Source organism: Psammomys obesus, unplaced genomic scaffold, assembly GCF_907164565.1.
Source record: "Psammomys obesus unplaced genomic scaffold, mPsaObe1.curated_primary_1811, whole genome shotgun sequence".
Taxonomy (NCBI): Eukaryota; Metazoa; Chordata; class Mammalia; order Rodentia; family Muridae; genus Psammomys; species Psammomys obesus.
In genome coordinates this window covers 41,013,259-41,028,191 of record NW_026587216.1, presented here as the reverse complement: position 1 = coordinate 41,028,191, position 14,933 = coordinate 41,013,259, and the positions used below count along the sequence as shown (strand labels likewise).

The window sequence follows — 14,933 nt, the reverse complement described above, 5'->3', positions numbered from 1 at the left end:
AGCTGGGTGGCGGTGCCATAGGCCTTTAATCCCAGCATTTGGGAGGCAGAGGAAGGTAGATCTGAGTTTGAGACCAGCCTAGTCTACAGATTGAGTTCCAGGACAGGCATAGCTACACAGAGAAACCCTATCTTAAAAAACAAAACAAACAAACAAAAACTGTGAAATCAATGTGGTTCTCTGGTTTGACAAAGTTCCAGCTGGTATGTGTTGGGTAGGAAATTATTTAACTTTAAAGTCTCTCTCACTTCTGCTAAAATTCGGTGGTGTTGGCTTGAAGGGTGTCCAGAGTGCTAAATTCAATTAGGCACATACCCTGTTTCTAGTGTTGGTTGCACAAATCTCTTGCTCTCTCTTTTTAAGATGTATTTATTTATGTGTATGGGTATTTTATCTGCATGTACATCTGTACACCAGAAGAGGGCATCATAATTCATGGGAATATAGTTACAGTTGTGAATTGCCATGTGGGTGCTGAGAATTAAACTCAGGTAGCTCTGGAAGAGCAGCAGTGCTCTTAATGGTGGAGCCATCTCTCTACCAAGTCTTTTATGCAGCGATTTTCATTTGAATCTGTCGCTTGCATTGCTTTAAAATCTGTTCGCACAGTAATGGACCATTTGGCTTTCTTAACACTTTGATTTGAGGGGCTAGCAAACAGGCTCTTATCAGAGAAATGAAAGATTCCCCCCAGGTGTTTCAAAGTTGTCACAATTAAAAACTGCTGACTTAGAGACTGGAAGGGTTGGTGCTGTTTTCATGCTTCTGTTGTTTAATAAATGGTACAATGACAAAGTAAACTAATGTAGAATTTTGTGAATGATTGGACATGTTAAATCGTACTCTGAAGAACATTGCTGTGAAACTGAAGGTGGTGAACATCCCCATTTAATCAATGAAAGGTTACTGTTCTAACATAGTCTGGGCTAGAGGCACATCTGAAGTTGTGTGAATGCTCTGAAATGATACAGTAACCTCTGAGAAGATGACTAGAAGTTCATAATCTAAAGTTGGAATCAGTATTTGCTTCTTAAATTTACAAAACATTCAGTACACATTTTAAATTGTAATTATCTGGCTGTCAGTTATGGAGAACTGATTGGGTGGGGAATCTTATAAAGCTGACTGAAGAGCTGATTAATGAGACTACTGTTGAGGTCACTAGAGGTACCACACAAGTCAGGTCCTCATGGGTCCTGGGCCTCTGGAGGAAATTGCTGCAGATGACACCTGGAGGCTTCAGTTTTCAGTCTCCCCCTCCTGTTAATGGTGATCAGTTCAGCTTCTGTTTACCTCCTAACTCTTTCCCGCTTCCGTTTTTAGAGTCCTGTCGGCAGGAATCGCCCCGTGTCCTGCTCTGCTGTGTGGCTCTTGTGCTTCGTTACTCCTCTGTGCACGTGGGGAGAGCGGTGGCTTCTCGGGAGCATTCACTTGGACTTTAAGTCTTTGGTTCCTGCCAGTCCTTTATAGACACACCTCTCTTCCTGCCTTACTATTCCTAAAAACTGGCTCACTAACCATCAGTGGTCTGGGCTTTGGAAGTGGCTGAATGACTGAGAAGGCTTAGTTCTTTCTTTCTATCCCTTTGAGAACCTAAGAGATTCAGGAAGATCCTGCATCTAACTCCGCATTAACCCCCCTACGCCTCCACTTGGCTGCTGTGAAAATGTGAGACAGAACCTCTGTGGCATTCATCCCTGTCTCAGGAAAGGTAGCTCAGTGAAGCATAAGAAACACCACCTTCAAAAAGTCAGTTTCTTGAGTGATATATGTTAGAGTAAATTTTCAACATTTTGTGTTCCTGTTGGTTCACTGTGCTTTCTCTTCCTTTAGCCCACCAGGTTCGCCTAATAGTCTTGGCTACTTCCCTACAGCTGCTAATCTTAGCAGTGTCCCGCCCCAGCCCGGCACGGTGGTCAGAATGCAGGGCTTGGCCTACAATACTGGAGTTAAGGAAATTCTTAACTTCTTCCAAGGTTACCAGGTCAGTAGCTTGAAGAAGAAAAATCCTCAGTGCCCTTATTATTTAAGTTGGTTTGCATAAAGAATGCAGCTAGGAAAGAAACTGATTCTCTTGTGTGCCTGTGCTAATGGATTTGCTTGGTGGAGTACATAGATCAGATCTCAGTGTTGAGGATCTAACTCCAGGTTCATCCTCTTGACAAGATTAGGGCTTGTCTTTGCTCTCGCAGTTCTTGCTGCATAACCCTCTCCCCGTGTCTTGTGAGGTTTTAAAGCCTGTGTGCTTTGGGGGCGTTCAACAGAGCAGGCAGCTTTACAGGTGCTTGCATGAAGAACAGGCTTGACTAAGAAGGTGCCTTCCATGGGGTCACCTGTTTGATCCCTTGACTTAAAAATAAGATGGGCATAGTGGTGCATGCCTTTAATTACAGGAAAAATCAGGCAAACCTCTGTGAGTTCAAGATCAGCCTAGTCTACGTAGTTCCAGGCCAGGCAGGGCCACAAAGTGGGACACTGTCAGTAGACAACTAGGCCTGCCTGCTAATAATCATGCTTCCTGCTCTTGTAGAGGGCACTGGTGGGGTTCCCAGAACCCACATAGCTGGCTCACAGCCATCAGTAACTCCAGCTCCGAAGATGGGGTGCCCTCTTCTGGCCTCAGAGGAAATCAGGCATGCACATGTGCACATAATATACATGCATCCAGGCAAAATTTCATACACATAAAATGAATGTTTTTGTCCTGGTTTTTTTGAGACTGGCTCTTACTATGTAGCTTTGGCTATCCTGGAACTCACTGTATAGAGCACAGTGCCGCTGCGGCCGAAGTGCTGGGATTATTGACATGCACTGCCACCATGCCCACCTTTTTTTTTTTTTTTTAGAAGGCTCTTACTGCCAGGTGGTGGTGGTGCACGGTGCACACTTTTACTTCCAGCACTAGGGAGATAGAGGTAGGTAGAGATCTCTGAGTTCAAGGCCAGTCTGCTCTACAGAGCACATTTCAGGATGGCCTAGGGCTCCGCAGAGAAAGCCTGTCTTGAAACCCAAATTCTGTGACCTGAATTTGATCCCTGGGACACTCACATTTGTCCTCTGACTCCACACAGGACACAGCCTATGCACCCCCACCCCCACCCCCAGCACATGCACGTGCCAGCACACATACACACAAAATAAGTAAAGGTGATTTAAAATTTTTAATAAAGGAGTGGTAAAGATATGGCTTAGTGGCAGATGGCCTCTAATCTCCAGGACTGCAAATAAGAGTAATTAAAGAAATAGAAACATTGACGCATGGAGTTTCAGGTTGAGTATTTAAAAATCAGAAAGTGTCTTCTAATTGCACCTAGGAAAAATGAAAAGCCTCTGTCTAACCTTGGAAAAAGGAAATAAAGCAGACAGGCACCCCAAGCAACAGCATTTTTTGGTGGACATGGACTGGAGTGTGATGTTGGCTCCATGAAGTAGCCTGATTTTGCTGCAGTTACCTTTGTTCTCATCCTTTTTTTTTTTTTTCTTTTTCTTTCTGCCTGTGTCCATCACTGTCTTCTGACTTTAATAAGCTTTTTTTTTTGCTAACAGGTTTCTTAACGGTCATAATCTGTTTCTTTTCAGTTCATCTGAGCAAAACCTGTTTCTTCGTAACTTAAAGTCAAGTTTCTTCTTTCTGCAAAGTCTAAAAGCAAGTAGCTTGTAGTCCTACTGGTCTATGAGCAAAAGCTATCCTCGTTCCTCCTAGAGCTGAAATTAGCTTGAGTCTTCAGAATAGTAAATCCCTGTGCATGTGCTGCTTGGCATTTGAAAGCAAAGGAAAGCAGTGTCTGCAAAGGCCCTTCCATTATCAGAATGCACTGTCCACAATTCAGGGGTGGTGTGATCTCACCTAGAACCATGTCTCATTCCATAGTCTCCTGGCCACCACCCTAGCCATTATTGTCTTAAGGAATTTCAACAAAAAATATTTGTTATCAGTGAGGAGTAAGTTCACTTTTTATTTCTTCCTGGCTTACCATGCTCTTATGAAGACTCAGTGTTCTTGATGGGTCAGTAACTTCCGTTCTCTTTTCCAGATGATTGCTCAGCCACAGGAGGACTGGAAAAGTCTTAAAAGGCTACCTTACAGACCTCCTTTACTCTGTCTAAATTACATGGTTTTTACTGGAATTGGATTGAAAAGGTTATTCAAATCTTTTAGAGAAAATACTTTGACTTTTGTATTTCCGTTGTAGAGATTCTGAGGAATTTTCAAGATTGACAGTTAGCCGGGCTTAAAGGTTTAGCTTGGTTTGACCAGTTTCTTTTACTTTGTACTGAATAAAATTTAGCAGTCTTAGATGTACATTAATAATGAGATTAAACAAGCCAGGCAAAGGTAGGCAGATTGCTGTGATTTTGGGGCCAGCCTGGTCTACAAAGCAAGTCCAGGACAGACAGGGCTCCAAAGAGAAACCCTGTCTCGAAAAACCAAAAAATAAAATAAAATAATGAGAGTAAGTGAAATTAATTGTGTGGAGAAAGGTACCATGTTTGGTAATTGTGGGTACTTACTTTCCCTCAAACACATAATCAAGATCACTTCCAGATTTATAATGAAAATTCCAGCACAGGACTGACAACTTGGCTCAGAGTGTAATGGTACCTGCAGTCAACCTCGGCTACCTGAGTCCACGTGGTTGTTGGAAAGAGAGAACCAAGTCCTGAAAGTTGCCCTCTGATCTCCACATATGTGCTTAAGTATGCCTGTGGGAAGGCACATACACATACGAAATAGTTAAATGTAGTAAAAAGTGGGCAAGATAGAAAATTTTAAAATTTTGACCTGCTTCAAAAATGAGATAAAAATCGTAAAATTTAGAGCAAATATTCTCTTGTGGTTCCTAGAGTTGTTCCAGGTTAGAGTTCTCCCTGTTATCATCGGAAGCACAATGGTGGTACATAATTTCTTCTCTAGATATTTGGCTTTCATTTTGGAATTTATTTTTCTTATTTATGAAATTATTTTGAGACACACTCTTATGTGTTTGGCCAATGTCTGGAGCACTGTGTAGATAAGCCTTCAGCTTGCCACAGTCCTCCTGGCTCTCCTTCCAAGTGCTGAGCTTGCAGGCGTGTGCTGTCCACCTGGCAGGGAGTTAGACCTTATAAACGGCACCAGTGAATCACAATTACATTGTGGCCTCAGCCATCCAGACCTGTAGTTCCAGTATTTGCCTTCAGTAATTCAAGCTGTGAGGCCTGCATTCAACCCCTATACCCAACCCACTTCTCATTCTTAGATTAAACCTAGATTTTTCTACTGTCAAAAGTTTATGCTGCCTTATTTGTTGTTTGCTCTTCTACTATTCAGGTAACAGCTGGTAATTATGGGGTCTAGAGTCCTTAGGTTGGGCTTTTTCACAGGTGGTAAAATTTTAAGATGACTCTTAAAAATTGGTCCCTTGAGCACAATCTGTTTAACTCTTCTCCTGCTTCTGTCAAAATTTAAGTCTATATCCTTGGCTTGGAACTTACTTTGTAGACCAGGATGGCCTGGAATTCACAGAGATCCACCTCCCTTTGCCTTCTGAGTACTGAGACTAAAAACAAGTCTCCATGCCCAGACACCCTCTCTCCAGTACCAGTTTGTTTCTTTCTTATTTTCTTTTTCAAGACTGAGTTTCTCTGTGTAGCCTTGGCTGGCCTGGAACTTGCGCTGTAGACCAGGATGGCCTCGAACTCACAAAGATCCTCTTACCTCTGTGTCCTGAGTGCTGGGGTTAAAAGTGTGTGCTACCACCGCCCAACTACTCCTGTTAATCTTAATGACTTGTAATTTTATTTCTGGTTCTTTTTGATTAATTTTATATGATTATGATTACATTGATAACTTAAATATTCAGGAAGTAATTGGTTGATTTTTTTTTTTTCTAGTGGTGCCCAAGTTTATCTTTTAAACAAATATAAAAATTAGTGTCATAAGAGGCAGGGGCAGCTCCACAAGCTCATGCTTGCCTAGCATGCATGAAGCATCAACAGTTGGTAAAACCAGCATGCTGGCACACGTCCGTAATTCCAGCACTTGGAAGTAGAGGCAGGAGGATCAGAAGTTCAGGGTCACCCTTGTCCACGTGGGTGGAATCTAGTCTATAATATGGAGCAAACCCTGTCAGGAATGAAGAGAGGGAGAGAGAAGAGAATGTGCTGTGGTAGAGATCATAATTTCTGAAGGGTAATCACTTTGAAAGTATTTGGCAGTAAAAGGATTGTTTTGGCCGGTAAAATGAGGGCACTGGTATTTTGGGTGGTGGATTGCCTATCCTGCAGCTCTTAGGAGTCCTCACCCCTTTAATACTTTTCATTTGCTCTTTTCACTAGCTGTTACTTTCAATGGCTTTGAGTTTTAAATAAATACTGGGGTTTTCTCCTCAACATTGTGACTCTGTGTCTTTCAATGACTCGTACAAAAATTTTTATTTAGTACCCAGCTGAGAGAATTAATTTCAGATCTGAAACCATTTAAAATTCATTGGGTTTAGAGATTTAATGTGTAATGCCTGACAAAGTAATGTAGTTGATGCTCAAATAGATAATATCCTGTCATACCTGAAGTTTATTTTCAAGAGATCAGATTCTGGGTTGGAGAGATGGCTCAACAGTTAAGACCACTGACTATTCTTCCAGGGGTCTTGAGTTCAATTCCCAGCACCCACATGGTGGCTCACAACCATCTGTAGGATCTGATGACCTGATCTTCTGGTCTGCAGGTGTACATGCAGACAAAACATTGATATATATAAAATAAACCTTAGAGAGAGGTCAGATTTGATACTTTTTAATTGTGGTCTGCTGGTTTTGTTTCAGTTTTAATCCATAAATTCAATGCAACGTTCCTCCTAGAAGAGATTTTGATAAGTAAGATATGAAGTATTGAGAAGAAATTAGTGTGTGGGGTTTGTAACAACTGTCATTTCCTAGGACCTAAATGTCATACTTTTATTGATATACTTAGTGAAAATAACATCCGTAGTGACAGGCTGTCCATCTTTTGATCCTGTTTGTTTTAACTTGCATTTTAGTATGCAACCGAGGATGGACTTGTACACACAAATGACCAGGCCAGGACTCTACCCAAAGAATGGGTTTGTATTTAAGGGCCCCAGCAGTTAGATCGGCCTCAGAGAAGAAGGTAAGGACCTATCATGTAAGCTCAATCAGAGGGGCACAAATAGAGAAGCCAAGAATCTGAAGTTCCTTTAGGAGGCAGATGAGGGGGCTTCCCCTTTCCTTGCTGTGAAACATGTCAGAATACCTTGAAGGAGCGTGGAGGGCCATGAAGCAGGTAATCCAAGAGCACAGTAGCAGCGTACCGTGGATGAAGGGGAGTCTACACTTCTGTGGAGTGTCTTCCAGCGTACTTGTTTCCTTCTCTGTTGTTCCTTTTGTTCTTCTTCCTCCTCGTTTTTGTTCTTCCTCTTCCTCCTTCCATTTTTTTTCCTTTTTCTTCTTTCTACTCTCTTTTGTTTTTAAGTTTAAGATGCTCACTTGCTACTTAGTCTGATAATTAACCTAAATTTAATCCACAAATTCCACTTCCATGTAGAATTTTCACATGGAAATTGAGAATTGATTCCAAAGGTTGCCTCTTGACTTCTCATGTGTACTATACACAAAACAAATTCTGTAGAAATGAAAAAGTCACCATTCTAGCAGAATTTACATTCTTTCTGAGTATCCCGCTCAGCCGGGTATAGTTATGCTCCTCCCGCTTCCCAGCAGGAACGTCACTTTGAGACCAGCCTGGACAACATTGTAAGACCTCAGGTTTGAGGAGAGATCACATGTGTGCAGTCCCCTGGTCATTATATGGCATCTAGGGCTTGCAATGCCATGTGGCATTCCTGGGTAAATCACATTAACCTCTTGGTTGAAGTTTCCCATTCTAGCTTTCTTCACTGGGAGACCATTACTGTTTATTCCTAGTGCTGTTTGGAAGAAAATCCCTCTCCGACCCACATTTCAGGAAAATGTTTTCCTGGTGTGTGACTGGGAATTGCTTCCGATGTTGCCCAGCCATATTTCTATTCCAGTATCGGTTCTTGCATATTTATTTGCTACTTTGGGATAGTCTAGGATTACCCTTTGTGCTGCTCAGGATGTTTTACCTCTGGGGTTTAGGGGTTCATTCTGCTCAGGTTGTCCCTTCAGTATGCTTCCATCCATTTAAGATTTTTTCTTTAGAGTCTTTGAATGTAACTGATCTATGCTCTTGCCTTCTTGGTCTCTCATCTACCTTGGATCTTAAGCGCCTTGAGCTCTGTTTCCTTTTGCCTTTTGTCGTTGTGCTGCCGTCTCTAAACAAGAAGAATCTCTGTGTGTGTCTGTGTTTGAGTGGGTATTTTGCCTGCATGTATGTCTGCACCATTCTCAATAGCTAATGCCCCTCAGAGGCCAGAAGAGGGCATTCTTTGTGATAACTGTCTGTACTCCCAACATGGGAGAGACTGAAACAGGCACTGCAGAGAATTTAAGGCCAGAATGTACTACGTAAGTTCCAGTCGGCCTTATGCTGCAGAGTATTTAAACAAGCAACTCACCAGAACCTTAGGCTTCTGGGTTTTTTTGTTTGTTTTTTGTTTTGTTTTGTTTTGTTTTGTCTTATTGAGACAGGGTCTTGTTATATAACCCAGGCTAATGTTTCGTACCTGGTGAAATCCAATTGTATTTAAAATTTTTTGTGTGTTGGTACACATTCATAATTCTAGTACTTTGAGCCAGAGGCAGGAGGATTTCCATGAGTTCTGGACCAACCAAGACCACACAAGAAGAACCTTATCTCAACAGCTATGCAAAACCCCCCAAATAACAAGTGGTCGTGGTGATTCACATCTATAATCTGAGATCTTGGAAGAGTACAAAGCTCAAAGCTCAGCTGGCTACTTAGTGAGTTCCTAGGCAGCCTCAGGCTGGTCTGCAGCATGAGGCCTTCCCTGTCTTCAAAAAGAAAAGGAAAAGTTACCTGTGCATAATACCTTAATGATAGTGTCTAACAAAATAAAACATTGTTTTAACATACATCTTACCAACAAGGAAAGATAGATTTGTGAATGTTTGCATTTACAACTTTAAACATTATCTTTAGGGCTGGAGAGATGGCTCAGAGTTAAGGGCACTGGCGGTTCTTCCTAAAGGTCCTGAGTTCAATCCCCAGCAACCACATGGTGGCTCACAACCATCTGTAGTGAGAGCAGGTGCCCTCTTCTGGCATGCAGGCAGAATGCTGTATAAATAATAAATAAAAAAATCTTTAAAAAAATTAATCTTCAGATCATATTATTTGCTTTACTGTTGCTTTACAAAAAAAAAAAAAAAGAAAAGAAAACTTTTTCTTCTGTACCCTTCTGAGGTTCTTTTTTTCCTGCTGTTAAAGACACTGCAGCTTCCTCTAAATACTGAAATGCCACTCACATCTTTGAGATTAAGAATCAGGTGTAAGAAAGCTAAACATTTAACATCCTTTTAATAACAATACTGGCTCTTCTATACACCAGCTTACGATGGGCATATACTTGTAGGTGCCCTAAGATGATTTTGAGTATCATATGGGCTGGGAATCAGAAGGTGGAATTGAGTGACTGACTACTGACAGGCCCAGGTTTGACTGACTTGGAAGGTCCGGGGCCTTGTTTCAGCCATGTACACAATGAAATGCCCACCAACAACTTTCAGGTCAGAAATAAACCAGGAATTGGGTCTTATTGGTATGGTTCGAGGTTCTCTTCACCTTTCAGGATTATGCCAGACATTCATTGGCTACCTAAATTGTTCTTGCAGCTGGTGGTAAATTGTCCCCCCATGGTACTAGCACTGGGAGAGCCGAAGTTCTTTAAGGAAAACTAGTGTGTGGTGTTGGCTCAAGAAAAATTTGTAGGAAGTTTTGTGACCATGGTGCATAATTGATAGATTTCCTTATCTGCGTTTGTGTGTCCAAAGAGAAGCTTTTCCATATATGCATAGTGTTTTAAGCCGAGTACCAGCTTGTCTTTTTCTAAACCACATTTTAAATATGAATGCTAACAAGCTGGTATGGGGGGGGGAAGGGTTGGGAGGTTTTGTTTTGTTGTTGTTTTGTTTGAATACTTGGTTTTTAATTTGTGCCAATTGTAGGGTTTGTTATTTAGCCTTGACAATTTTTCAAACTGGCCACATGAAATGAGATTTGGGCCATTTTCATTTCTGTCTTTTATCTGTTTTTCATTTACCTGTGAAAGCGTGCACAATGCCAACAGTTTTTATTTTAATTTTTGAGTACTTTGGTTTTTTTATTCTGTATGCCAAGTAAATAAGACACAGGGGGAAGCTGTGTGTGTAAAGATTTAAGCCTTGGTCTGTCTGCTCCAACCAGCCCTTGGGATCTGACTGAGACCTCATGTACCAAAATTTGCAAATGGTCAGACCTTCATAGACAGCTATGCAGCATTTGCTTATAGCCCACATTTATCCTCCCGTGTACTTTGAGTTATTTCTAGACTATTTATAATAGAATGCAAAATGAATGTTGACACACAGTTGCTGTGTTTCCTGGCTAGACTGCTACTAGCCCAGACTAGCTAGTAGTCTGGGGCTTGGGGCAGTTCTTGGGGCTTGAACTTGGGGCAGTCCTCCTGCCTCAGCTTCCTGAGTGCTGAGATTACAGATGTGCACCATCCCACCTGGCCTGGTTGCTGCTTCTGCCACTGTTGGCTTGTTTGGAGAACAGTGACAAGATAAGCTGGAGAGGTGGCACTTGCTGACAAGCTGAGTTTGGTTCACAGCAGCTATATCACAGCCACCTGTAACTTCAGCTCCGGGAGATTGTCTGGCCTCCTCAGTCCCTGCGTTCACATGCACATCTTCCTACAGACACACATGAATACACGTAATTAAAAATAATAAAAATACAATGTTTGTAAAGAAGAGGGGAAGCCGGGCATGGTGCTGTGCGCCTTTTAATCCCAGTACTCAGAAGGCATATACAGGCTGATCTCTGAGTTCAAGGGCAACCTGGTCTACAAAGTGAGTTTCAGGACAGCCAGGGCTACACAGGGAAACCTTGTCTTAAAAAAAAAAAAAAATATAATGATGAAAAAAGAGCCTATACGTGCTCGGGGCTGATACTTTTCCTTTCTGAATGTTCATCAGCTGTTTGGACTTACCCATCTGGATCCATGAGTATGGATTGCTTCCTGTGCCAGCTTAACCACCATCTGTTTCACTTTCCCCATCTTCAGGGTGGCCATAGGGACTGGGGTTGTGCTCAGTAGCACTTACCTAGTGTGTGAGAAGTTCTGGGTTTGGTCTCTAGTACCAGAATAATCAGTCAATCAAATGGAGGCAGCATTATGATGCTACATCCTACACCTAAAAGCTAAAACAGTGGTTCTCAACCTTCCTAATGCTGTGACGTTCCTTTTTTGTGTGTGGTGACCCCCAACCATAAAATAATTTTTGCTGCTACTTCATAACCATAATTTTGCTACTGTAATGAAAATTAATATATTTTTTGGAGATACAGGTTTGCCAAAGGGGTTGAGACCTACAGGGTGTGTGAGAATGGACCAGTTGACCTGAAATGCTGAACAGTCAGGGACATCGAGTCCCTGTTTGCCATTGGTCATGCCTTGATGCTGCTTATTGACTTTAATGTTTTTGATAGAAAGCATTTGAAATTTATACTAGGATTACAGGATTTTTTTTTTGTCTTGCTATTAAAATTTTTTTCAAGATTTATTTTTAAAGATTTTATTTTGTGTGTGTATGTGTGTGCACGCGCCATGACTATATGGCTGTCCATAGAGGCCAACAGAAGATATCAGAATCTTGGAGCTAAAGTTGTGAGTGCTGAGAGCCAAACCCCAGTCCTCTGGAAGAGTAGCAAGTGTTCCTAAGCCTTTTCCCCATACCTGTGTTTTTGTTTAGTTTGTTTGTTTAGTTTTGTTTGAGGCAAGGTCTCTCTCTCAGTCACAGAAATTCACCTCCCACCTCCCTATTGCTGGGATTAAAGGTGTGTGCCTCTGTGCTTAGCATTCCAGCCCTGTGTAAAGCCTGTAGTACTGAATTGAATGTCTAGTGCTAGAATATTACCATACTGGAGCTATACTGAAGAGTGGGTAAAATTGGAACCCAGTTGCGTTTGGCAGGTACAGTGTTACATGTTGAACACATTGAGTCTATTCAACTCTCACAGCATTGCCTATGAAACAGAAACTGGGACTGTCTGAAAGATGTCAGTCTCCTCAAAGCTTAAATTTAGAGGTTATAATACTGTCCTTTTTTTCCCCCTTCAGTGTTTGAAAGACGCATGGTGATCCTGAAGCTAGCAGACAAGAAGACTCCTGGCAATTTCAGGGGATGTTTGTCTACACTTAGGCTGCAGTATTTTCAGCCAACACGATTGGACAGTAGGCCTGGGCCTTATCTTTTGGTGGAGTGAAAAAGTTGAGCCAGGGAAGGCCAAATCATAATGGCAAGCAGCATGCACATACATGGCTCCTTGCTGAGTGCAAATAGGATTTTAAAATGTGAATTTGAAGTCAAATGTCTCACTTCTGACTAAAGTGGCATCAGTTGTTTCCTAAGTTCAAGTCTCAGAGTAAAAATATTCCCCTGGCATCCACCATCCACCATTAATTGCTCTGGAAGCTTCATTGTGTATTCTCACACTGTCTCCCTGTTTTCTGTAAAATAAACCCTCTTGCTAAGTAATTTAAGTGTAAGTTCTTAGAATACTTAAATTCCAAACTACGGAAAGGAGTAGAATAAAACTACTATTTTCCCAAATGTTGGTTTTCTTCAATAGGCCATCATGGTGCCTTATAGGTAAAAACAAAGACTTTTTAAACACCTCAGGCAGACTGGGCCTGTAGCTCAGTGATAGAGAGCCCTGAGTTCCAGTCCCAGCACCCCCGTCTCACCTTCACATACTCACCGGGATTTCCCTTCCACACACATGCCTAGTTAAAGGGCTTGGATGGTTTCCCCAACAGGTACCGGTTGTAAATAAGAATGAAGTAGGGGCCAAAATTTGAAACCAAAAATGAAGCAGCTACATACAGTTAGTAATTTCTAGTTTGAGCTGTAACTGAATGTTCGACTTCGTATGTATTATTTTATATTGTGCTTTCTTCGTTGTTGATGGTTTGGTCTTTAATAAGAGAAATTCCATAGTTTTTAATGTCACAGAAATAAGACTATTTGAACAGTGTATTCTGGAAAGCAATATACTAACCAAAGTAAATGCTTGTATATATTAAGCTAGCCCTTTTCCCTACTGCCTCCACTGTCAAGTAATTACAACCTTTAAAAGCGTTGGACTGTAGTTGGCATGCTGGGCTGAGGTCAACACCACTGCAGTTAGAGCTGACCAGTGCTTGGTGCTCAGTGCACTGTGCTCAGCTGCGCTCAGGCTCCAGAAATGCAGTATCAGGCCCTAGCTGGTACTGCTGCCTGTGTAACTCAAGGGGAAAGTGGCTTGATTGGATGCACAAGTTTCTTTGCTACTCGTCCTTTGCTTGGATGCAATGCCATACGGATTTTGTGGCTGCTATTTTTAGTTACTTTGCATTAATGCCTTGACTGGGGAGTCAAACCTTACCCTCTTACTTGACCAACATAAGCCCTTTAACTGCAGTGGGAAGAAAGAATTTAAAAAAACAAAACAAAACATTTTGTGTGAAAACTGATGAGATCTGGCACTTGAGATAAAAAAGAAAAAAGTTCATACTTGATGCCATAAGCTGCTTCTGCCCGAAGCTCCACAGGACTAAGATGGGCAGTGATGCTTTCTACAGTACAACTGCTTTTTTTTTTTTTTTTTTTTTTTTTTTGTAGAATTGTTACATTGATAATAAAACTTGCCTGCTTAATCTCAATGTTTGGTCTTCTTGCTTTTGAGAAGGTATGTGGTGATGGTGGCAGGAGGTGGGGAAGTTGCCTGGTTTGTATGTTGCAGTTTGCCATAGAGTCACAGAAGTTGTCACTAAATTGGCCCTCGAGTTTTGAAAGTTCTAACAGCTGTGACATGCTTGATCCTTACATCTTTTTTTTCTTGTTGCCAGGGTGGGGGAGGGCCTGTACAGATGTGTGTGCTTGTGTGTGTGAGCACGCATGCATGGTTAGTTGATCTCTCCTCTCTACTTGACACCGACATGTGGACATGACTATCCCCATACTTAGAAAAAGGCAGGAGGGTTCCAAGTTGGAGGTCAGACTGAGATACAAAGTGAGATCCTGTCACAAAAACAGAAAAGAAAAAGGTAAGTGTGGCCAGGCAGTGGTGGCACAAGCCTTTAATCTTAGCACTCCATAAGGCAGAAGGCGGCAGATCTCTGAGTTCATGGCCAGCCTGGTCTATACAGAGAAACCCTATATTGGGGGGGGGTGAGTATGAAAACCCAGCTATGCCATACAAAACTAGTAAGGTCTGCAACTTTAATGCTTTCCAATTGTACACTCTCCTTGTTTGTTCGCTAAGTTTAATGTTCTCATTTGTATTCTATTCATTCCCAGGACCAGATTAAATATTGCTGACTTGTAACATACCAAAAAAACATGTATCACCAGCATCACCTATCGGACATGTGTATTCTTGTTCTAGAGCTCAAGTGTCTTGGTTTAAAAAGCCAACTCTTAGAGGCAACAGTGTGCCTGTGTTTTCTTCCATGTCCAGTATTCTGTTCACCTGCTGTGCCTCCACTGAATGGTTCGGTTCACCTGGAAAATGTTTCCCAGGCCTTACCAGCATCATTTTCCAGCAGAGAGATGTCGGCCACTTGAGCTTGGGGTCCTTCTCCATCACGAAGAGTGGGAGATGCCAGAGTTCTCTTAAGGTGAAGCTTCTCACTTTGCTGTCTCCAAGAGATATCAGCTTTTCACTTTGCTGCCTCTAAGGGTGTTCTCCTGCTAAACCGAAGTGTTCTAGACTGTTTCCATTGGGGTCATACCTGATGCAGCTG

At 41.9% G+C, this 14,933-nt stretch overlaps 1 protein-coding gene across 6 annotated transcripts in view; it reads left to right on the top strand.

Moving 5' to 3' along the window:
• Esrp1 (epithelial splicing regulatory protein 1) overlaps window positions 1-13,850 on the top strand; it is a 53,278-nt gene extending 39,428 nt beyond the window's left edge. For 3 of the 6 annotated variants that reach the window (XM_055603447.1, XM_055603441.1, XM_055603442.1), the window contains exons 14-16: window positions 1,834-1,984; window positions 7,020-7,129; window positions 12,267-13,850. In XM_055603447.1, the coding sequence (XP_055459422.1) occupies window positions 1,834-1,984; window positions 7,020-7,094 (226 nt within the window). In that variant the 3' untranslated portion in view covers window positions 7,095-7,129; window positions 12,267-13,850. The remainder of the gene's footprint in view (window positions 1-1,833; window positions 1,985-7,019; window positions 7,130-12,266) is intronic. The other 3 variants (XM_055603445.1, XM_055603444.1, XM_055603446.1) reach the window with 3 other exon arrangements.
• Window positions 13,851-14,933: the final 1,083 nt, after the last annotated feature.